This window comes from Alosa sapidissima, chromosome 18 (assembly GCF_018492685.1).
Source record: "Alosa sapidissima isolate fAloSap1 chromosome 18, fAloSap1.pri, whole genome shotgun sequence".
NCBI lineage: Eukaryota > Metazoa > Chordata > Actinopteri > Clupeiformes > Clupeidae > Alosa > Alosa sapidissima.
In genome coordinates this window covers 23,851,185-23,875,563 of record NC_055974.1, presented here as the reverse complement: position 1 = coordinate 23,875,563, position 24,379 = coordinate 23,851,185, and the positions used below count along the sequence as shown (strand labels likewise).

General features: G+C 42.0%; 2 protein-coding genes across 6 annotated transcripts in view; both read left to right on the top strand.

Annotated features, from left to right (window-relative positions):
• The first annotated feature begins 1,968 nt into the window (after window positions 1–1,968).
• On the top strand, window positions 1,969–21,585 carry pygmb (phosphorylase, glycogen, muscle b). The gene is made up of 20 exons (XM_042070946.1): window positions 1,969–2,368; window positions 4,859–4,960; window positions 6,339–6,417; window positions 6,709–6,812; window positions 6,908–7,039; window positions 7,718–7,829; window positions 9,005–9,087; window positions 9,284–9,427; window positions 10,433–10,525; window positions 11,393–11,539; window positions 13,189–13,352; window positions 14,161–14,275; window positions 14,701–14,802; window positions 14,995–15,142; window positions 15,464–15,522; window positions 15,851–15,992; window positions 16,383–16,590; window positions 18,361–18,495; window positions 19,230–19,296; window positions 19,598–21,585. Exons 1-20 carry the CDS (start codon window positions 2,126–2,128, stop codon window positions 19,739–19,741), a joined length of 2,523 nt encoding a protein of 840 aa, XP_041926880.1. The 5' UTR covers window positions 1,969–2,125; the 3' UTR covers window positions 19,742–21,585.
• A 677-nt stretch (window positions 21,586–22,262) lies between these two features.
• The window catches only part of LOC121690413 (H(+)/Cl(-) exchange transporter 5-like), a 64,481-nt gene continuing 62,364 nt past the window's right edge, over window positions 22,263–24,379 (top strand). For 3 of the 5 annotated variants that reach the window (XR_006025059.1, XR_006025060.1, XM_042070947.1), the window contains exons 1-2: window positions 23,181–23,734; window positions 23,985–24,122. Coding sequence is in view for 3 of the 5 variants with exons in the window: in XM_042070947.1 (XP_041926881.1) it covers window positions 23,683–23,734; window positions 23,985–24,122 (190 nt within the window). In the remaining 2 variants the exon portion in view is untranslated. Of the gene's footprint in view, window positions 23,151–23,180; window positions 23,735–23,984; window positions 24,123–24,379 lie in introns of those variants that run through there. The other 2 variants (XM_042070949.1, XM_042070948.1) reach the window with 2 other exon arrangements.

Here is a 24,379-nt window from a genome sequence, read left to right as displayed (position 1 = left end):
GGTGCAGGGAGAGAATGGGTGCTCTACACTACGCACATCTCTATGAAATAATGTAGCCTAGACTAATCCATATTTTAAATATTTTAAAAACAATCATGGAAACCATGTCAATAGGCTAGACAGATATTGTGAGTAGGCCTAATGCAGTAATGGACGTTACAGTTATTCAGTAACTATAACGAATTACTGAAATTTAAATTGTAATGTGTTACCTTTAGACTACTTCGTTTCCCAATAAAGTAACGAAATTACAGTAACACGTTACCCCCAACACTGGCCTATTGAACTTTGGTGGAATGATGGACAGATGTCAGTGCCCTAGCCTAATTTACCCTAGGAAATAATTCTACATTGTCTTTATACAATATACTTAACTGGTCTAGACATGGTGTGGTATATTGGGTTTCACGTAATTTCAACATACAGCTTTACAGAATAAATATTGTTAACATGTTAGGATCAGCGCCATAGGATTCCCACGGTAGCCAGCGTCTGTGACGACACCTGAGCTTACCAAAATGGCGCCCATAGAGTCATAGAACGTACTTCAACATATCCAACGTATATCGCCAGTAATCTATCTTGCTCTGTTCTAGAATCTTTGGTAAGAACGATGTCGAAATTAACATTTTTAAACAATATTGGGGTGTTTTCAGATTATTTAGTTTGTGGTAGAATTGTTGTATAAAAGCAATATAGCAATATAACAATGCTGAACTCAATCTCGAAACTCGCCTGTCAACACCGGATAATGTTATCATAATAATAATTGAAGGAATAACCTAGGCTACCGCTCTCTCTAAATACACCCATTATCACAGTGAGACATACATTATGAACACAAATAGTTACTTCAAAACTTTTATTGACACGTCATATTTACAGGTTTTTGGTTCATACTTTTTGGTATGAGGCAGGTGTGAAGACTCAATACAAATTTAATTGAGGACATCTGTACGCACAACTCTTTCTTACCATGACACTGCTGCATGTGTTCAGAGCCTTAAGTCTGCATTGAATTTAGCAACATGGTCACATGCAATGTGTCAGCAGATTTTGGGCTGCGTGTGAAACGCAGTTGTATCAGGTCAGTGCGTGGCTTGGCCAGTCAGAGGTGCATATTGTGCATATTGCAGCCTGCTGCGACACAGCAGAGGAGTGACTGCAGCAAAGTCGGCCATGCAGGTCCCTCTAAGGTCGTCCACAGTGTGGTGTCGCATTTACCTTGTCTGCGTACTCCGTCAGGCTATAGACATGCTTGTGGGCTGTGTATTTTTAACATACGCATTTTATACATGTGTTATTATTTACCTATACCATCAGCTGTTAGGTTTGGAAGGGGAAAATCTCATGAAGTAAGAAATCAAGTTACAGGCTTTGATGCAGAAATTGTAGGCTAGTTTTTGAATGGTAGAGCATGCAGCCCATAGGCCTACCCCCAAAATGATTAATTTATCGACATGGTCAACTTTCTGTTTGTCCTGTAGCCCAGCCACTGACTGCAGTTTCACTGAGCACATTTGATGGGTTTGGCAGGGGGGAAACAAAGTGTCTAAATATAGATACTGTAGTCAGATGGTCTAACACAAAGATCATTACCCTTGAAGCAGGAACTGGACGTTTAAATAGTCTTTGCACAACCTCATTGTGAAGTTCGTGTTAGGGCCTTTTTTAATGCAACAAGTCAGTGCAGTGGATATAGGCTACATCTGCTGAATGATGTTTGTAGAAAAGTATTGACATAATTTGAAAGTAGCCTATATTGTTACTGCGCAAGCCTGCATGTTTGAATACACCTGTTAAAGGGGAAAAAAGTAAAAAGCATTTGAAAAAACTTGCTGTTGGTCCAGCAGTCTCCTTTGATGATTGCGAGATTAAATGACATCGCAGGAGGTCAATTGGCTGAAGTTTGCTAAGACCCGCCCTCCCCCGAAATAAATTACCCTTCCATATAAAGCATGTGCAGAACATGAAGTGCAGATGCTGGTGCTGAAGTCGAGAACAGTTGACCGTCTGAAAGTAAGCATAGTGACGCGCACTGGATTTTCAGTTTGGCATCACTAAGCGCTTTCCTGACGCACAGGCCTCCTTCAGAAGATAAAGCAGTAAAGTACAGCAAAGCAGGATGCCGAAGCCTCTGACAGACCAAGAGAAAAGGAAGCAAATTTCCGTGCGAGGGCTGGCCGGAGTTGAAAATGTTGCGGATCTCAAGACAAATTTTAACCGTCATCTGCACTTCACGCTGGTGAAAGATCGTAATGTGGCCACCAGACGCGACTACTATTTCGCACTGGCCCACACGGTTCGCGACCACCTCGTCGGAAGATGGATCCGTACGCAGCAGCATTACTACGAGAAAGACCCCAAAGTAAGCAGCCTGATGCCGCAGTTCTCTCCTCTCGGCACGTACACCACACAGACAGTGCATGGTAACACGGGGGAGGGGTAGACTCCATCGGGTACATAGTGTTACTCTCTCAGACAATCGATGACAAAAGGTTTCAGCATGACAGTTTCAGGCTCAGTCCCGCTGCCATTTGGGCAAAACGACATTGCTATCGGCTTTGTAGGCTATTTTCTCTCTCTTTTGTCCAAAATGAGTTACGTGCGTTATGACAGCTGTATATCAGTGCGGTGATTTCAAGGCGCTCATGTATTACATAATCGTGTGATGTGATGCATGTCTGATGCGATTTTAATTCGTAAATGCAAAAGCTATCCGTTTGTATGGGTCAAAAGAATAACCTGAGCTGTACCTTATTCTTATAAAATAATCTCTGAGATGTGTTGCTTTGTTTGAAGTAGACACATCTAAAGAAAAAATATTATTCAAGTCAACAGGTCATGTTCAGCCAACACATCAAGCTTGTTGATCCAAATGTGATAATGCATTTTCCCAGCATGCAAAATATTTGTATCTCAAGTTCATTCTCTTGCCACAAAATAGGCTAGTTACTTCTGTATCTTCTTTAATAATAGCCTACATTTGTCACACTGAATGCATTGACACACTAAAGTTGGAACAACAGGAGAAAGGCCTTTAAAACATAACTCGATCAGGAGCATGCATCATGTGGTTTGCATCATGATCCTTTAACACTTATTGGAGCTGCGAACCCTTTTCCCCTTGGATCAATAAAGTATCTATCTATCTTATGATGTCTGACACACACACACACACTCACTCATACCTCACACTGCCCCACCCTCCACACACACACACACACACACACATTCATCGATGAAAATTAAAAACCTCACCCAAAAACAAAAGTGAGAAATTGATGTTCTGTAATAAAAGCCTACTGCAGCTTTAGTGTAGTTTACTGCAGTTATAATGTCTTCCGATAGGAGCAGTTCGTTCAGCCCCACGTAAGGAAGTTGACCCTCCAGTCTAGTGTCTGTTATCTTCTGTCTATTAAACACAGCTCTCTGTGAATGGCTGGTATCTAGACAGTACCGTCTAACCTTTCCAAAGACCAATCAGAATTTCTATTTTTACTTGGCCACAAATGTCAATGCCAGCCTCACACTCACACACACACAAAAGAGTTTGTGTGTGTGTGTGTGTGTGTGTGTGTGTGTGTGTGTGAGCGAGAGAGAGAGAGAGAGAGAGAGATAGAGGGGGGAGGGGGATGCAGACTTGTGTGGCCAGTGGATACTGTGCACTGAGTAAACCCTACTACCCGAATCAACCCGATGCCTTAAGAGTACTAGCCTCCTTGCTAACACGCCCACCTCCTATGCCTGAGGTTGTGAGCTTCCTGTGCTGAGCCTGAGGTTGTGAGCTTCTACACAATGTCTGACATTGTCACTGTCCACTCACACTCAAAATGAACCTTGACAATGAAGTCATCAGTTTTAAAGCCTTTTTTCTTCACCTCAGTTGGCTACTGTTCAGCTGTCTATGTTCATAGAGTTATGCAATGGGGAATGAATGCTATTTTATCCCACTGAGAAGGACCTTGACCTTTCTTTGACCTTTCCTTTGTGAGCCAAGATGGGTAATACCAAAGACAATACCAAACACTTACTGATTTGTTCTGAAGTATTATTAGTAAGGCATGATGATGGTGTGGTGTCCACATCTGAGGAAGGGCTAGCCCCGAAATGTCACGGATTAAAAGAATATACTTACTTGAGAGCAATTGGTGTGCAGACTTTTCTTTATAGTTACTACTTTTATTTTGGTCCAGCACCCAGTTCAGACGTCTTGGACGTGCATGCTTGCTGGACATTTCTCATGATGATGGATATGCCTTAAAAACTGTTACTAGAAGGACCTCCACCAAGGGCAAATGCCTTATCTTGCAATGCTATCAAAAGGGAAACATAAGTTGAGTTGTGTGTCCACCTTGTTATCTAGATCCACTTTAGGGCGCTTAAAAACACAATAGATAGACAAACAAAAACAAACAAACCACACCCTAAACATTAGGCCAACTTACTTAGTGTAGATGATGATGTAGTTGTGGAAAAAGCAAGTCCACCGGGAAACTTAATTGGGTTTGTATTAAAAAAAAAAAATATTCATCATAAAAATATAGCCAACAACACAGTTCTTACTTTCTTGTATACTCTCTGATATCTCTCTGTCTATGATATCTTCAGCTTTTGACTTTGTTATTTCAGTGGTGCATGTGTTCACACTTACATAGCAGGCCTGAAAAACCGTACAAAATGAACTTGCGTTCAACAATACTTGCGCACCAGTTTACTCAAGGACAGGAATGCGGAATGATATATATCCCCATATATGGTTGTGTTCTGTTGAGAGATGATAACAGGAAGAGACTGTGGGTGTGAGTGAGAGAGCGGGAATCCAAATGTACATGTGTTTGTGTTTGTGTCTGTGCAGCGCGTGTACTACCTCTCCCTGGAGTTCTACATGGGGCGCACGCTTCAGAACACCATGGTGAACCTGGCACTGGAGAACGCCTGTGACGAGGCCATCTACCAGGTGAGCAGCTGACTGGGTTAGCAAGTGCTTCGCCAGGGGTGTATTTCAAGTATGTGGTTAAGGGACAAACCTGGTTAAGTTAGAAGAATTAGAATGAACTCATTAACAAGACTTTATTGTCATTATAAACAGAGCAAACAGCGGAATCAGGGGTGTAACTCCAAAATAGTCTGAAATAAAATAAAAAATAAAATGATTTAATTTAAAAAAGCACAAGAACAACACAAGGTAAGAATAAATTGTAAATACTTAGATGGCGTTATTATTGCACTATAAGGCGTTATTATTGCACTATAATGTTCCTCGGGGCTTATTACAGTTCAGATGAACCCAGAGTAAGTGGTAAGTTTCCTGATGGAAGAGACCAATAATGGCTTCATTCATGCCCAAAGGCTTTCTTTACCCAGGTTTGTCACTAAACCACATACTTGAAATGTCAGTTGATGACCCAGTTCACAAATCACAACATGGATGGTACCCAATGTGATTACCCATAATACACCATATCAGGGACATATCTGTTTATATGGACATACATTATTGACGACAAGAATGAAAATAGATGAAATGATGAAAATAGCAGCAAAGGGTTTTTTGGGCAAGCCACATCATTTTGCAGAGTAATTACTCCCCCTCCATCTTGGAAAAAATGAATGTTTCAACAACTTAAATCAATCAAAGTGCCTTGTCAGGTTATGCTCTATAATGCAGTAATTTGGATAACTTTAGTCATGTAATGCACTGTGGCATATCAGAGTTGGTTAGACCCTGAGTAACTTCCAAGTCAGGTGCACGTGTCCATGTATGGTTATGGTCTCAGTGATCCAACCCTCACACTTTCTGAGTGTGAATCTGAACGTGGTCCATTGGGGCAGGCTAGCTTGTTTTGACGCCGTTTTCTGAGGAAAGAGTAAAAACGTAATCGTCTTTCTGGCTGACCGAGTTCTCCCTGCGCTGTCACACATGGCGTGAGCTTGGAGTGATGTCATGAAGCGGGGCCAACTGTCCTGTCTCATCTAATCCTCAACTGCGAGCCCATGAGGGCTGAACAGGGTTTTTGCACAGCGTCCACTGACTGTGTTCTTTCCTCCTCCTGCTGTGGAATCAGAATGCTGCTCAGCTGTTCTGTCATTCCACATTCAGCCTGATCAGTTTTGTATGCACTAAAGCATCCATTTAATTTAGATTCCATTCACCAGAAAGATTTTGATTTGATGAAACAGTACAACTCTAGTCAGATACAAGTCTGGTCAGATATAAAATGTCTTCTCAGGTGGACTAAGATGTGAAGTGGCTGTCTTGTATGTTGCTTGAGTGATGATGTGCGCAGAGTGATGATATGCGCTTGCTGACGCTTGTTGATGATGTGTTTATCAAGCTCGGCCTGGACATGGAAGAGCTTCAGGAAATGGAGGAGGACGCCGGTCTGGGAAATGGTGGCCTTGGCCGTCTTGCAGGTACAACCACCCCCCCCCCCCCCCCCCCACACACACACACACACCCCTTTCCGCATCCCATGCCTACACACAAATACACAGAGAGAGAGGGAGAGAGACTTCACACGTCTTCCATCCCTACCTAATCGGTTGAGACAATTTGATGTCCAAAGTGTCTTCATCTTTTGTGAATGGCTGTTGAGGAAATTCCAGTCATATTAAGTCACAACATTAGTGATATAAATACATATAAATAAATAATATATAAAAAGCCTTCCATAAACCCTCCATCAATCCTCTGTTATACCTCAGCATGCTTCCTGGACTCCATGGCGTCTCTGGGTCTTGCTGCCTATGGATACGGCATCCGCTACGAGTTTGGCATCTTCAACCAGAAGATTTCTGATGGCTGGCAGGTAAGCTACTTTGGCTCCAGTGTCAATAAAAGTTGGATGGCCTAAAATAGGATACATACATGTGGCATTTTAGAGTGATTGACACCTTTTCAAAGATCGAGGAGGCTGATGATTGGCTGCGCTACGGCAACCCATGGGAGAAGGCCCGCCCTGAGTACATGCGGCCGGTGCACTTTTACGGTCGAACGGAGCACCACCCTGAAGGAGTGAAATGGGTCGACACACAGGTCAGAGCCCACAGTGTGTCACCTTCGTCTTCCATTTGTCTTTTCATGTGTCGCTTCTTTTCCACCCCTGTGTGGCTGTCACGAGCATACTGTACATTACACAACAGTGACATGTTTTAAAAAATAGGATAATTTTTCATGGTGAGTTAATTATCTTGGGTATCTAGGTTGGACATGCTGTGTCATATATGGATTATTTATATCTGCATAAGAAACGACATGACAGTTGTGCAATCCATCACACGGTACAAATGTGTAAAACAATACCAAATACATGATCCTGTTTTCTGCCTTATGCGTTTGATTGACAGGTTGTACTGGATGAACACATAGAGAAGATGCCTGTGTGTTGCATTGTGTTATCAGCGATTAGTTGTAAACACAACATACATATTTAAAATATATTTACACTCTATGGGCTCTTAATTGTCTGATCCACAATATGCCCCAGGCAATGTCTCCCTGCAGTTGCACACAAACTAATGCTAATTTTATTACCAGGCAAAATTATTTGGCTAATTTAGTAGCAAATTACCAATAACTGCACTAATATAAGTATGTGTACAGATATGTTTCAGCACACAACCTTTCTATTGACAGTGTTGTAAAGGTTCCTCGTGGCTCCTTTTGACTCTTAAATTATATGACTCTTAAATTATATATTCTGACTGTTTTCAGGTTGTGCTGGCGTTGCCCTACGACACTCCGGTTCCTGGTTACAGGAACAACATTGTGAACACCATGAGACTGTGGTCAGCTAAAGCCCCCTGTGACTTCAACCTGAAGGACTGTGAGTGAATTGACCTTTTCAATGTGTGTGTGAAATAATAATGTGTGGTTAGGCACATGCAAAGACTCTGTCTACACATGCAAATATCTGTCATGGTGGTGGTGTATGCCAGTGGAACACGACGAGGTAACCTATGTTGGTATGTGAAGAGTTCAGATGCAAAACCCTCTCAACGCCTCCTCCGTCAAAAATGGGATAACGATGGTGAGTGAATACTCTCCTATGGAAGCATATGTGTAGCTTAATTCAAATGAAAATGCAATATGCAGTTCAAAAAGACATTACATTATGCAATTGCCAATTCATTATGTAATTTAATATTGCAATTTGCAATAATTTACAACAAATTGTATTTTAATCTGCAAAGTGACAATGCAATCCTAAAATCAATTTGAATAATTTTGGTTAAAAAATTATTCAATAATAGGCCTATACTCTCCACACATAGTATGCGTTAATCAAATACGAACACATCTGAACTCTTCATGTACAGTGTACGTGACTGCACTTCTCTCTGTAACCTTCATAGACCCTTATTATTGATTTTCACTTCAGTGAAACCTGTGTGCTAAACAGCATCAGATGCCACTGAATGTTCTCATTCATTATTCAGAATAAGTGAGCATGCCAAATAATGTAAAGTAAAAGATTGCATCCTGTAACAAAGGTGTGGTTATGGCCATTTCTTTTTTTATATTTCACAAAATATTGTTGTTATCTGGTAGAGTGGCTGCGTGCACATCCATCCTATCTTTAGGCCAGGTGCAGGACAAGGTATACTATCAGATAACAAAGAAGGAAAAAGGCCGCACAGTACACACTGAAGAAGGCACTAAGCCGAAATGCATCTGTGCAATAAACACGTTTTGTATGCAAAGTGTGCCCTTTTTTTATCACTCATACGTTTGGCCTACCATTCTAAGAAAGAATAAGAAACTGAGTGAAGCCTGCTCCTACCACACAATTCTGTGAAACTATAAGATAAAACAAAGGAGAATGTTTGCACACCGGAAATGTATTATGAAAATAAAATATATTAACTTAGACAGTCTCTCTCTTAGTGGAGACAGTTAAACCACAATGCCAGTTGGACAATGTGGCCCACAGTGCGAGCAGGTTGTCTCACATGCTGTGCGTTTGTGTCTTGTGTTGTGCCATGCTGTCTGTTTGAACAGTTAATGTCGGTGGCTACATTCAGGCTGTGCTGGACCGGAATCTGGCAGAGAACATCTCCCGTGTCCTCTATCCCAATGACAATGTGAGTGAGTGACTGAGCAAGTCTGAATGTTGCTGGAAAATATACAGCTAATTGTGCAACACTGGAATATTTTATACTCATTATTACAATTATTATTTCTTTGATGGTGTGGCTATTTTATTTTACTTTACCTTACCTCTGTCTGTAGTCTAGTATATTCACTGCACCTTATTAACAAAGTTTGTATTTATCACAGTTCTTTGAGGGCAAGGAATTGCGTCTGAAGCAGGAGTACTTTGTAGTTGCTGCCACTCTTCAAGACATCATCCGCCGATTCAAAGCCTCCAAGTTTGGCTCCACCGAGGTTGTGCGCGTGGATCTGACCACCCTCCCCGACAAGGTGAGATATAGAGTATTCTAAAACTGATCGTTCCAAGGTGAGATATAGAGTATTCTTAAACTGATAGTTTCGGTCCTTGATTGTGATTGGCTGAATAGCATTCGATGCCGTTGTATAATGAGCACAAACTCACACCTTGACCGCATTTCGTTCTACATTACTGCGCTACCACCTTGCTTAAGCATACCCCCATACAATCAAGTACATTCATTCATTCATTACATTCATTCATCCAAAGCAAGTCATATGTCAATTATATTACAAGGGCCATTCTCCCTAGAGAAACAAAGTGCCTTGGTCAAAGGCACAGTGGTGGAATTGAACCCACAACTTCTCACTCACAACTACTGTATGCCAGCCCAGCTCCTTAGCCACTACACTACCACCGCCCCATGATCCAATTTGAGCCAAGCTGAAACAGAGATGATAATACTCATCGTTCGTGAGTGTGTTAGCTTATAGGATGTTCAAGCCATGACTATTTAATTTTCTGAGATAATGGATATGGGCCGCTGTAATCCCAAAGCGATCTTCATTTCATTACAGCGATGCAGTGGCAGCGAATTACACTTCAGTGAGATAAAACGAAGCATCGTCTTTTCTGCTGCAGTGCATCCCCTACTCAGTAGATGGCAATAGAGTACAAGTTGGAGTATGTCCCAGCAATTCCTAGTGTTTTCTATCTGCTCTAGTACCTATAAGTGACTCCTAGGAATTCCCAGCTTTACTGTTGCTTACTTCCCAATTACTGAATATATTAGTCACAAATTAGGAATGTGTGTTTTTATGCCATTTATCCTACTAGTTCTAAAGTAGTTCCTGCAAAGGAGTCCCTGTAGTTCTCAGTTCTTATAGTTCCTGACGTGGGACTGCTACGGACTCCTTCAGCCGCCTTGTTGTGTATGTTTCCTGCCTGTGTTCTGTGTTCTGTGTTCTCTCTCTCTCTTCTTCTCTGTCCGGTTCTGGTTCTGACGTCTCTCTCGCTGCCGATGTCTGTGCCCACAGGTGGCCATCCAACTCAATGACACACATCCTGCCATGGCCATCCCAGAACTCATGAGGATCCTCCTGGACGATGAGAAACTGGACTGGGACATGGTGAGACTGTCGTTATAACATAGTTATGCATTAACTGTAGCTAGCGGTTGCCTAGTTAAACTTGCCCACACCTTTATGAAGACATGTGCCATCATGTGAAGAACTGTTTCAGTGCACCCCTGGGTCTCATAATGACAGGATTGTGAAGTCAAAATGTGTATCATACAGACTCTGCATCCTTTTGCAAAATCCTTTCTCATAAAGACCTTAAAATGGAAGTGTTATGATGTCACAGGGGCTTTTTCCTGATTTATTATTAACTTGATGCTCCTTGGCTGTTGTGTCACTGTTCGGCCGCAATGAGAGTGCAACAGCACATCAAAACGGTTTTATCTTGCTGTTATTAATTCATACAGACATGCAGCTTCTGGCTTTGGGTATCACAGTCTGCTCTTATCACGTGGCTAAAAATGGCCAAAGCTCCTAAATGCTCTCCTGGTAGGACTGATATAATCCTGGATAAAGATGAAAAGTGGTGTCATTCCCATACTGGCCTCTCTCTCTCTCTCTCTCTCTCTCTCTCTCTCTCTCTCTCTCTCTCTCTCTCTCTCTCTCTCTATCTCTTTTGCTCAATTTTCCATTTCAATTTCAAAAGCTTTGTTGACGTAAAAAGAGGTCTTGTGTTGTCAAAGCAACAGATGGATAGATAGATAGATAGATAGATAATTTTACTATCAACTTAAGATTCATGAATCACATCAATAATACTACTGTAATAATGTCTCTGTTTCTCTCCCTCTCTCTCTCCTTTTCTCTCTCTTTCACTCTCTCGCTCTTTCTTTCTCTGTCTTTCTCTCCCTCTTCCTGTACCTGTATTCCCCTCTCTCTCTCTCTCTCTCTCTCTCTCTCTCTCCGCCCATCTCCCAGGCCTGGGATATCTGCGTGCGCACCTGTGCCTACACCAACCACACTGTTCTCCCAGAGGCTCTGGAGCGCTGGCCTATTGACCTCTTCCAGAACCTTCTGCCACGCCACCTGGAGATCATCTACGAGATCAACCGGCGCCACATGGAGGTGCGACAGATTAGATGGTTGTGTCCAAGGGCCTCCGCACATGGGCACGCCGACATGTGTGCGGCACGTTCGGCTTTTGATGTCCGGCTACATTAGATTCCTAGCCTGGAAATCCAGACCCTGGAAATCTATAAAGATTAAGGGTCTGGCCATGACTAATGTAATGGCCCAACTCGAGGGGCGGCACCAAGCATGCATTTGAAAATCTCACTGAACGCAATTGGATAACACTACGACCAATGTTTACTGACTAATTCCGGACTTCAACGCAATTAGATAACACTACGTTGCAGCGCTGTCACCTGTTTAGCTCGCCTCTGGCCCGCCTATATCAGATACACCAATGTGATTGGTGCCCCATGATACAAGGGACATAAGTCATGAGCATCATTACTCATTGCCAGAATGACTCGCTGAGCAAATTCAAATTGTGCTCCCACGAGAACTGGATTTCCAGGGTATTATATTCCATTTCTTTCAATACAACCCTGCACACCAGCGTCAAACTTTGCTGCTGCTGCTGTGTCGATTACATTTCAGTTATATTTTTGTCGGCACTGCTCAATACAATCCATTGTTTATCAAATGCTTGTCAGACAGTGAAACATTTTGGCGTTGATGTGCGTGGCAAGTGACCGCACACTCATGTCGGCGCCTATGCGCGGAGTGCTTTTGTCTGAGCTGGTAAATAGGATTCAGACTGTGGATATGAAGGCAAGTTGGAAAATATGAGTCAGGAGACCAGAGGGGTTTGACTGGAGTTCTGGAATTCTGATCTGCTTGTCATTTCTGCTCATGCACGGTAGTGTAAATTTATGTTGAGGTTTCTGTCTTTGGCACGTAAATACGTAAATACTGGAAAAAGGATTCTCTATTTTACCTGATTTGACATTACGTTGGAGCCATAGGTCGTTTTTTTCTCAAACCAGCAGCGACTCAACATGAGTTCCTGCCCAAAAATGGTAGGTTGTGGTTGGAAGGGATTTGGGAGAGGGAGGGGCTCAGTGCATTCATGATTTGAAGCAAATTCCTGGAAGGATACTTTGCCCGGCGCACAGCCTGAGTTAACCCAATCCCAAGCTTTACAACTCCCAAAGCAGAATGCACTGATCGCGTTTGTCCCTACATCATCTTGTCAGATACTCAAAGCTCATAGAACGAGTTCAAGAGGCTGTCCTTCACAGCTGTTCATCTTACACCCTCTCTGCTCTCACATGATAAATAACAGTATTCCGGTTTATTTCAGAGTGCTCCAGCTAGTATAAGCAGATTTCTCAAAACCGGGATGAGGGGCTTATCCAGGGTTCTGAAATCAGGATATGATGATTACATGCACAAAAACAAAAAACCTAACTGGGATGCTGAAGCGCATGCACTGCAAAAAATGATATCTTACCAAGTGTTATAATCTTATATTAAGATAAAAAATCTAGTTTTTAATCTAATCTTGTAAGATTATTTGATTTAAAATAAGTGAAAGTCTTCTTAAATTAAGACATAAAAACAAGTAAATTGATAATTTTTCATATATCATTTTTTGCAGTGATGTAAACACATCGATTTCTCGTACACCCTGCTCTGCTGTGCTGTGCTGTGTTGTGTCTCTTTCTGCTCTAACTCCGAGCGGTGTCTCTTTCCTGTCCACTCAGCGCATAGCCTCACTGTACCCCGGCGATTTGGACCGGATGCGGCGCATGTCCCTGGTCGAGGAGGGCGACCAGAAGAAGATCAACATGGCTCACCTCTGCATCGTGGGCTCCCACGCCGTCAACGGAGTCGCCCGGATCCACTCCGACATCATCAAAGCCTCTATGTACGACCTGCCTGACGCAGTCCTCTTTCCTAATGATTTCTCTGTTATCATAACCATGCAGTCCTCCTCAAGTCCTCTCAAGTCCTTTATACATGTATCAGACATCGCACATGAGCTTTCAACTTAGATGCCTATAAAGTTGGGGGCGCTGTGGCACAGCAGGCTACAGTATCCGTACCATGTATGGGTTTGATTGCCCACGGGGACACAGGTTTGAATCCGACCTGCGGTCATTTCCCGATCCCACCCCATCTCTCCCTCCCACTTGTCATTCTTCACTGTCCTGTCTAAATAAATGCAAAAAGCCCAAAAAATATACTTAAAAAAAAGATACCTATAGGAGAGATATAAAGTTAAAGTTTGTACTGACCTATAAGAAATATACTATAAAACTCTAGTTGACAGCTGATGCCTGAATGATTTCTGAATGATTGCTCTCAAACCCACAATCTCTCTGAAGACTGTCACCTGCTGAATGTATCAAGGCCACATGTGTTCAATAGTATACTGGGTTTCCATCCAACTTGAAGCATAGGGTATGATGTGACTAAGACTAACGGAAATGGTTTTCGTTGCATGAAAACACATTAGTAGATATTATTACGTCATTAAGGTGCCCCAACAACCTCTAGTTTTTAACTCACAGCTGTTCACAACTTTTTCTTAGCTATCTATGTAATAAATGTGCATAGAATATGCAGTTACATGTTAACCTGGCTGGTTAGTGTCTGACTAGTAACTAACTGCTGGTGTGATATAATGATATCATTTGATTGCTTTGATCGGTTGTGTCTGCTCTCCTTCACAGTTTCAAGGATTTCTACGAAGTTGACCCCCAGAAGTTTCAGAACAAGACTAACGGCATTACCCCCCGCCGCTGGCTGGTCATGTGCAACCCTGGACTCGCTGAGGTCATCGCAGAGGTATGGAATAGAAATGTGTTACACAATTTCCATGGACAACAGATGCAAAATAGCCATTTTGGCTAAATCTGGTACATTTGCATTTTGTGTTTATTATTGAGCAATGTCCATGTCAAATAAACCTTAAATGAATGAATGAATGAATTTGTTATACTGTGTATACTGTATACATAAATAATTTAAAGTGAAGAAAAATCCACTACTGACATGCTTCCACCACAGGAATTGAATCATTTAACCATTAATTCAATGGCTGTGTACACATAGAACTGTGCAGGCAATTATACTTTACTTTAAATTATACTTTATTATACTTTATCTGACAGTAAAGAAATCATCAGAAACATATAGTACAGGGAGCCACTTATGCTAATGTAATGCCCTCCTCAGTGACCTTTTGACCTTTGCCTGATGACCTGTTGCAGAGAATCGGTGAGGACTACATTCGTGATCTGGACCAGCTGAAACTGCTGCGGAAGTTTGTGGATGATGACGCTTTCCTCCGTGATGTAGCCAAAATTAAGCAGGTATGACCGCAAAAATGTTGGTCTCTCTGCTCTTGTTCCACAACAGCACTAATAAAACAGCTGTCTCTGGTCTCTGTTTCATTGTGCACTCTGTAAAACATGACCTCTAATAGTAACTATTTGAGTTGAATTGGAGACCATATCATTGTTTTCCCCTGAGTTGAAGACCACACCCTTCTGGTTCCTCTGCAGGAGAATAAGATGAAGTTCGCCGTCCACCTTGAGGAACACTACAAGGTGAAGATCAACCCCAACTCCATGTTTGACATCCACGTGAAGAGAATCCACGAGTACAAGCGTCAGCTGCTCAACTGTCTCCACATCATCACCCTCTACAATCGTCAGTGATTCTCCTGATCAATTCCGTTCTAATACTGAAGTCAGATTCATTTATTAAAGATTGACATGGCAGGGTGCATCAGCATAAATACTCAGTATTTAAAACAGTGCAACCTGATTTGTGTTGCAATGCAGTAAACATCATGGCAGAGACATGGAGGACATGACTAAAATAGTATTAAGTACTGAACTAAATCAAATGTACAACATACATAGTTCCATTTCGTATTTCAGAACATGTAAAAGCTCAAGGAGGGAAAGAGATCATGTCTTATGGGCTCATAAGAGCCTCAGAGAGCTGACTCACTCTGTTTTTAATCAGGCATAAAGAAGGAACCCAACAAGGTGTGGACCCCTAGGACAGTCATGATTGGAGGAAAGGTAAGCTATTATTTTGAGGTGGGAGTTTTCATCTGCTGATTTTGACCACCCTTGTATAAACATTTTACAAGTCATGACCCACTCATAACTGTGCCCTTAATTGGGACACAGCTTCTGTCTTCAGTTTTTTGTAATGTGATTTGTTGAAGCGGTGTAGTCTAAAAATGAAATGTCAATGTCATTGTTTTGTGCCAACAATGATATTTTTGCACTTCTTTGTTACTGCTTTGTTACTTTGTCCCTCCCTCTTTAAGTACCCTGACTGGGAAGTAACCCCTCTCACTTTAAGTACCCTGATTGGGAAGTAACCCCTCCCTCTCTCTTTAAGGCTGCTCCTGGCTACCACACCGCTAAGAAGATCATTCGCCTCATCACAGCCATCGGTGAGGTGATCAACCACGACCCTGTGATTGGTGACCGTCTCAAGGTCATCTTCCTGGAGAACTACCGTGTCACCTTGGCTGAGAAAGGTACACGCGAGCACAAAAGCACACTAATGACAAAAACAGAGCACAGGTAAACAAAAAGGCAAACCAGAGTCCAGATTTCAGTAAAATATCACCAACAGTTCTATCCCTTCCTCCCTCTCTCTCTCCTTCTCCCTCTCTCTCTCTCTCTCTCTCTCTCTCTCTCTTTCTTTATCTGTCTCATATAATTTCTCTCTTTCTCTCTCTGACACTCTTCTCTTTCACTCCATTTTGCTCTCTCTCTCCCACACACACACTCCACTCCACCCATCTCTCTCTCTCTCTCTCTCTCTCTCTCTCTCTCTCCTTCTTCCTTCTCTTTCACCCATCTCTCTCTCTCTCTCTCTCTCTCTCTTTCACTCTCTCTCTCTCCTTCTTCCTTCTCTTCCTCAGCCATCCCTGCTGCTGACCTGTCGGAGCAGATCTCCACCGCGGGCACAGAGGCGTCCGGCACCGGCAACATGAAGTTCATGCTGAACGGCGCCCTCACCATCGGAACCATGGACGGAGCGAACGTGGAGATGGCCGAGGAGGCGGGCGAGGAGAACCTCTTTATCTTCGGCATGAGGGTGGAGGACGTGGAGGCCATGGACAAGAAGGGGTGAGCTGGGAAATGTAGTTTTTTCCCCTTTCATCTTCATCAGAATGCAGGGATAAGTTGGAAGTTGTAGCTTTCATTACAGTTGGCAGAATCCAGTGAGAGGTTCAGTTTAAGGGGTTAGATGGAAGATGCCTTTTCTTTACAACACAGGGCACGACACTAACATTTTTTTCCAGGAGCATTTGTGCGCCCAAGTTAGTTTTTATGCTGTATTTGCAACGTGATTCTATGGTTCGCACCAGTAATGTTCTATGTTGAGATGTATTTTGTAGACAAGCATTGACATGGTTTGAAGTCATTCGCACCAGTGCGCCTAAATATATTTTTGCACTCACACGGCATCATTTTTACTCGCATGTGCGAGTGAAATGGCCGCACTGTAGAGCCCTGCAATGGTACATGTACAGACCATTTCATGTCCTTCCTTCCTTTCTCATAGACAAATATCTGGTAACACTTTATAATAACTACACACAATTCATCATTTATTAAGCCTTTGTTACTTATTAGTTAATGGTTTGTTCTTCATTAGTAATTTCTTGTTCATACATAATTCATCATCAGTAAAGCATTTGTTCACACTATTATAAATGGTTTGTTCATAGTAAATAAGCCTATCCAGAAAATATGTTTGTAAGTACATGATTTATACTTAATAAGTAATGAAACAACCACTTATAATGAAATAATTTTCTTATTATAAACCAGTCGCAAACTATTACAAAATGCTTTGTTCATCATTTGTAAAGCATTGTTCCTATGTTAATTCTCATAAATAAAGTATTTGTACACACAGTTATAAATGGTTGGTTCATAGTAAATAAGCCTATATCTAAAATATGTTTATGAATTATTGTTAATACTTAATAAATTATGCAATATACACATGTACTAATGATTAGTTAGGGTGAGGATACATATTTTATAAACCACTTCCTAATACTATAATTTATGATTGATTCAGGGGTTACAAGTGGTTAGTTAATGAAATTTTGTGAGCTTATCTAAAGTGAGGACTTTCTATGCCTTGCAACACATTTTTTAATGAGTTGTAAAGATTACATTCACATTCATTCATTTAGCAGACAAGCAGACAGAGGTAGTGTAGTGGATAGGGAGCCAGGTTAACATGCAGTATCCCATAAAGTTCGGGGTTCAAACCCCGGCGTCCACCAATGTGGCCTTGCCCTTTAATTTCATTGACATCTGTAAGTCGCTTTGGGTGAAAGTATCGGCTAAATGAATAAATGCAAGTGTAAACTTTATAACTCATTTGTAAATGTGTTGCAAGGCATAAAACGTCCTCACTTTAGATGAGCTCACAAAATATCATTAACTAACCACTTGTAACTCCTGAGTTAATTATTAATTATAGTATTAGGAAGTGATTTATAAAATATGTATCCTCACCCTAACTAATCATTAGTGCATGTGTATGTAACAACTGTTAAATAATGGTAATATCACTTAATCAAAAACATATTATTGCATCATTTATTAAGTATTAACAATAATGTATAAACATATTTAAGATATAGGCTTATTTACTATGAACAAACTATTTATAACTGTGTGAACAAATGCTTTACTGATGATAAATTAGAAATGACTAATGATGAACAAATCATTAACTAATAAGTAACAAAGGCTTAATAAATGATGAATTGTGTGTAGTTATTATAAAGTGTTACCAAATATCCCTATGAGACAATTTCGACTTTCTATCTGCCTGTCATCGCTGAGTTTCTCATCCTTTTTCTCACTGTGCAGATACAATGCAAATGAGTACTACAACCGCATTCCGGAACTGAAGCAGGCTATGGATCAGATTGCTGGTGGCCACTTCAGCCCTAGTGAACCCGAACTCTTCAAGGATCTGGTCAACATGCTCATGAACTATGACAGGTAGGAATTGGAGCCGTTATTGCCTAACACTACCTTTGGATTGAACATTCTATAATTTGGTGTAATTAAAATGAAGTAGGAGAGAGGCCACACTATGCATATATACACTTTTATTTGCACAAATAAAAGTGTATATATGCATAGTGCGGCCTCTCTCCTACTTTACTTTACGTATTCTAACCATCCAGGCCAGCACTCTTTTTTTTTTTTTTGGCCTTTTTATGCCTTGTAATGACAGGATAGTGGAGAATGACAGGAAGCGAGTAGGACAGAGAGTCGGGGTGGGATCCGGAAGGGACCACGGGGCTGGAATCGAACCCGGGTCGCCGGCGTACGGTGCAGGTGCCCCAGCCAGTCGCGCCATGGCTGGGGCCCAGGCCAGCACTCTTAAAGTTTGAAAGTAGACACATTGAGTGAAGCCTGCTCCAACCTCACTTTCTATATAAAATGATCCATCCAGTTTTTTTTAGGCGTACATGTGAAACACCTCAGTGTCACCCACCTAGTGGCCCATACACGTCTAAAGTAAACTGCACAGTGCACGATTATTAAGAGCTATGCAAAGAGCTATACAAGGCGCGACTGTAAAGAGCCATTCAGGACTTTCCCTCTGGCGTCCCAGAGACGACTACTTTGTCCGTCAACGCCCAGTGGCCACCCTATGTTTGCTCCATACAGCCGCTCATGGTTTCCTCTACTGATTTGATTGTATGTTTGTTGTATGTTTACTCAAGGTTTAAGGTCTTTGCTGACTACGAAGACTACATCAAATGCCAGGATAAAGTCAGTGCTTTGTACAAGGTCGGTTCTTTAAGCATTCCATCAATTCATATTCAACTGTAATCTATGTGATAAAACGATACACACTGTGACAAACATGTTAAAATGTACACAGGAATATACACAGCAAGGCCACTGAACAGTTATACAAACTATTTAGTCATCTTAGCAAACATGCTAAATTTTGCTGTGTCATAATGGGCAAATAACAAAATCGTCTGGTGTGCAGTGTGTAGAAGTCAGCGCCTCCACTAGAATAGATAAAAAGATAAGTGGCTGGTTGTTCAATGTGCTTGAACTGTTTGTTTTTGCTTCTGAGCAGAACACTAAGGAGTGGACAAAGAAGGTGGTGCTCAACATTGCCGGCTGTGGCAAGTTCTCCAGTGACCGCACCATCGCCCAGTACGCCCGCGAGATCTGGGGAGTGGAACCCACCTTGGAGAAGATCCCCGCCCCTGATGACTAGATCCACCCGTATACCTGTATCAGTCTAACTCACCTCACCCCACCTAACCTAACCTACAGTAAACCCACTCAAAGAAAAGGGCATAGTGTTAGCATAACAACCTATACACTGCACTAAGAAAGCTTCTCATCCATAAGCTATTGTCCCCCTCATAGTGATGAATTGATCTGTATATAACAGTGTTTGGTGTAGTTGATGATGATTAGTGAATGTAGCGAAAACCCCACTGTTTTCCGGTAGCCGGTTTACAGGCGTATAGCAAACTTCCTGCGTAACACGTTTTGGTAATCTGTAGGAGTAGGTGTGCTTACTTAATGTAAACACTGTTCAGCACAGTGCACTCGATGTGGACCAGTATGTGATTGTGTCCGCCCACTAGTGCAAACCTATTCGACTAATTCTCCTCGACGACCACTTTCAGTCAGCCTTCCCTCGATCACCAGCAACTTTCCCTCTGTAGATTAGCACTGGTCAAATTCTTGACCACAAAGTTCACCCAGGATAACGATCAAGCATGGCAATGTCTTCCTTATGATACCAGACAACTATGAAACACACACAGTAGCCTTTTATATTAGATTCAGTCGCTGTGGCACACATATACACTGTGAAGTTACCTAAAGACAAACACACTCTGTTTGTGTTCGGTAATGAGACTGAGAGTTAGATCATGTTGACTTTAGTTTTCATCGGCTACGTCATATCCCCAGCACGGTGTTTTGTTTTGGGTGCAGTTACGTTTTAGCCCACGTATTCCAGGCCCAACGGTCCGACTCCTAAAACCTTTCCCATGACATCACAAATTCTAGACGTGTTTTTTGGTGCTTGTAGAGTATTTCCCATGTGTTTGTTTGTTTGTGTGTTTGTTTTGTGCAGTGTTGGTTACAGGGGCTGCAGCATCCAGTCCCCCTTGGTAAACAAAACGACTCATCCTCCTGCCTTGATGGTGCTTCTGTTGTTGTCAGGCTCAGCTAACGTTTAGTCTGGTACTTCCTCACTGGTAAAGATGTCCGCTGTCTCTGTCTGTCGTGCCGCTGCTTCTGAATTACAGGTGTCTGCTTTGTGGAAACTCTCGTTCTCTCACTCTCCTCCTCTCACAGCCAAGCCAAGCAACGCAACGCTGACTGAATCTATCCTCTGATACAATGCTGCCTTCTCTTCTCCTACACTCTCTCTGCCTCACAGCCTCTCTCAAGACTACTGCCTTAACTCAGTTCTGTGTGTGTGTGTGTGTGTGTGTGTGTGTGTGTGATCACTCCAACCCATGATCTCCCGTTGATCTCAGTGTATGCCTGCAGGGGTGAAAAAAACAAAGCTTTGCTTGATGTAACAAAACAAATTTTAAAAGCATGATTGTGGCCATAGGACTTCTGGTTGCGCTTGTATTGTGTCTGTAAGTAAAATTTAAAGATGACTTTACAACTAAACTTTTAATGGACATGAACAAGTAGGCATACGCTAGGAAGGGACAGGCCAAACAGATTGACCAATGATTGTACCTTGGTTTGGACTTTTGAGGAGAAGTAATTTAAAGTAACCTTAGGTACAATGACACAAATTGATACAAGTCACTATCGTTCCTAAAACATAAATCATGTTTTAACAGCTTGGACTTGTATAAGAAGTACACTTTACTAATAAGTCATCAATTAGGCAAGTATATTGTACCTATACGGCTGATTAACGTATAAAGTGTATCTGTTGTCCTGTTGTCCTTCCAATATCCGAATGTTATTGTCCCCACGGTAACTGCTGAAGCCAGTCACAGCATAGCGCATGTGATATCCTACTGATAACCTTAGGAAAGCAGCAAAAACAAATAAAGGAAATGAAGTCTACTGAAATCACCTTTTCCTTGCCTCATTCTTTTATTTCAGTTGTGAATGCTCTTAAAGGTTGTCTGGACACAGTGTGCGGACAAATATTGTGCCTTCTTAAAGTGTTCAGGCACTGTGCCTGAACTCAGGCATGGGTTGGGCTGTTTTAGAATTGAAAATGGGCAATATGCCTACAGGCCTATGACGTCTTGTTAACTTCAGGCACAGACATTTTCTTTGCTTTAAGCCCTGGCCTTCTTGTGAGGGACTCATTCCCCAACATGCCATAGCCTAGTATTTTGGGTTTACTTACAAAAAAAATTTAAATCCGGAATATGGGTTTTTCACGGGTTCAACGACAGTCAGCAAGTACTTGTCTTAATACAATTGGCACCAGTCCCATTTTAGAGTTATTTCCTGTCCAGGACCAGGTTACACCTTGCACCCACAGGCCGTGGTGGTGTCTAACACAGTGGTTCTCAACTGGTGTGTCGTGAGGCAAAGTGAGGTGTGCCGTGGAATTCTGAGGAAACCAATGCATTTTGGTTCCCTCAGAATTCCAAATGCGACCGATGCATTTTCATTCATTGGGCTGATTGGTTGGTGCATGTTTAAACACCACAGCGTCTTACTTAAAGAGCTCAGGTAACATCATGTGAGCATATGCCTTGGGTCTTACACTCGACCCATGAACACTTTGTATAGAAAAACTATGAGCATAAAAATGAACACCCCTGTTACAGCCTATAATACTGTGTCTAACATACTTGTCGGTGTGCCTTTGCGTTTTGGTTTGGCTTTTGGTGTGCCTTAGCACAAAAAAAGGCTGAGAACCTCTTGGTCTAATGTATGATGGTACTGCACTAATGACAGCCATATTAAATAGCTCTATGCTTATCTTCACACAAATAAATGTTGAAGTGTGGGATGAAATGTGCTTTTATTTCAGGGAGTACTTAGAAGCTTGTATTGAATGATGAAAACATTGTCCAGCTGCTATAGAAGAGAGCGGAAGCAACAGTCTTTTTACTTGGTCTATGACTCCCCCTTGCTCCTCAAAATGTGGAGCGAGGACACCCTCCCCTTTAATCCAAATTTGATGCATTACATGGGAAAGTACCAGATCAGAAAAGTGTCTCGCTGCGCAGACAGGAATCGTTGCACTCTTCCTTAACACAAGGGGGCAGTGTGGAGCCTACTTCAGAGCTGGCGCTAGTATCTGCATAGCTCCCACTGCAGAAGGGACTAGGGAGCATATGTGTCACTAGCATTTTCCAGAAGAGGGATTTATGGCGTTCGGGACACAACCAACTCCGTTTGTTTATTTTATATGAATGATAGTGTCATCAGTGCCACCGGCGAGGCCTGGACGTAAGATGGCATCCTGAGAAACTGGCTGACGTGGTCTCGTACTCGAAATGACGCATGTTTTTCTTCTCAGTTAGCTAATAACCGGGATATAAGTTGTATTTCTTTTCTTCACGGTGTTCCAGCTAGCTTAGCTGGCTAGCGGGCTAGCTTTCAGCATTTTAAATCCTTGTCACAAGATAGACCAGGCTACTGTTGAAGAATTAGCCGACATCACCGGTAAGGTATGGATACCCACTATGCATGTAACTTTGAAACAGTAGTTCCTTAGCCAGCTAAATGCAGTAGGGTTCTCTTTGTTCGTAGCCGATGAAGTTGGTTTAACTCTAGCTAGTTGACCCAGATAAAGTTTTTGTTCTAGGCTAGCTGTGTCTTTCAACTGAAACAGTTTATCCTCGCAGGACAATTTGCTTCGAAAGCAGACAGATCATTTGAGGGCGACTCTTGGCATAGCCATCTAGATAAGACACATCTTACCAACTGTCAAAACTGAGAGACTTCAGCGAAATGACAACTTGTCAATAACGTTTGTCGTATGTTCCTGACATCGATTTGCTATTGGCTGTTTAACTAAGCATTAAACTAGTCTACTCCATTGGGCAAATGATTAGTCGGTTGTGCAATGTGTTTTTCTTATTGGCCCGCTTAGCTTAGTCATCATCTGTAGGTTAGTGGGTTGTGAAGTTGATTTGAGGATACTTGGCCAAACCGTTTTAAGGAAGTGGTGGCAGTCGGCTAGTTGGTTCACGGTTTGAAATGTTGCATGCATTAATATCATTCAGAAAATACGAAGATGTCAACTGCAGAGGTGCGTTATTTGGTCCATTTTCTGTTGGGTCTAAAGTTTGTAGGTCTTCAGAAAGTCATGTATTGGGGTCACTGGAACAGTTTACAGCTGCAGGGGCCTGTTGGTATTGCAACAGTAAGTTAGTCTGGAAACGTGCCTGTTCTTTGGACCCGTGGCCAAAGGTTCAGTCAGAGACGGTGGTTGATAAACTAAAGTATCTTTGGTTCAGCATTGGGTACTGTTTGATTATGTGTGTGTGATTTTTCCATAGAGGATATGGATAACTCGGGGTTCTGCAACGACAACTACAACAGTGGGACTAGTGACGACGATATGGTGGATATCAGCGGTGCTACCTTGGATTTCACTGAAGATGTACCCCCCATCGAGCGGGACCACTTTGGCGCAGGTAGGACAGTGAGAACTACACAGAAACCGACGTCAACTGTGGGCGTTATTTTATATGTTAATATATTCTCAAACTGAACTAGTTTGTCAAGTTAATTTAAAGACTGTAGGCGAGAGTAATCCTTAAGCGTTACAGAGTCACGAGAAGATCTAGCGACCTGTCTTATCTTTTTACACATCAGTATCTGGCTTTTGAATTGAAGCATTATAACAACAACAACAGTTGACCTCGTCGTTGTCGTTGTTGTTGTTGTTGTT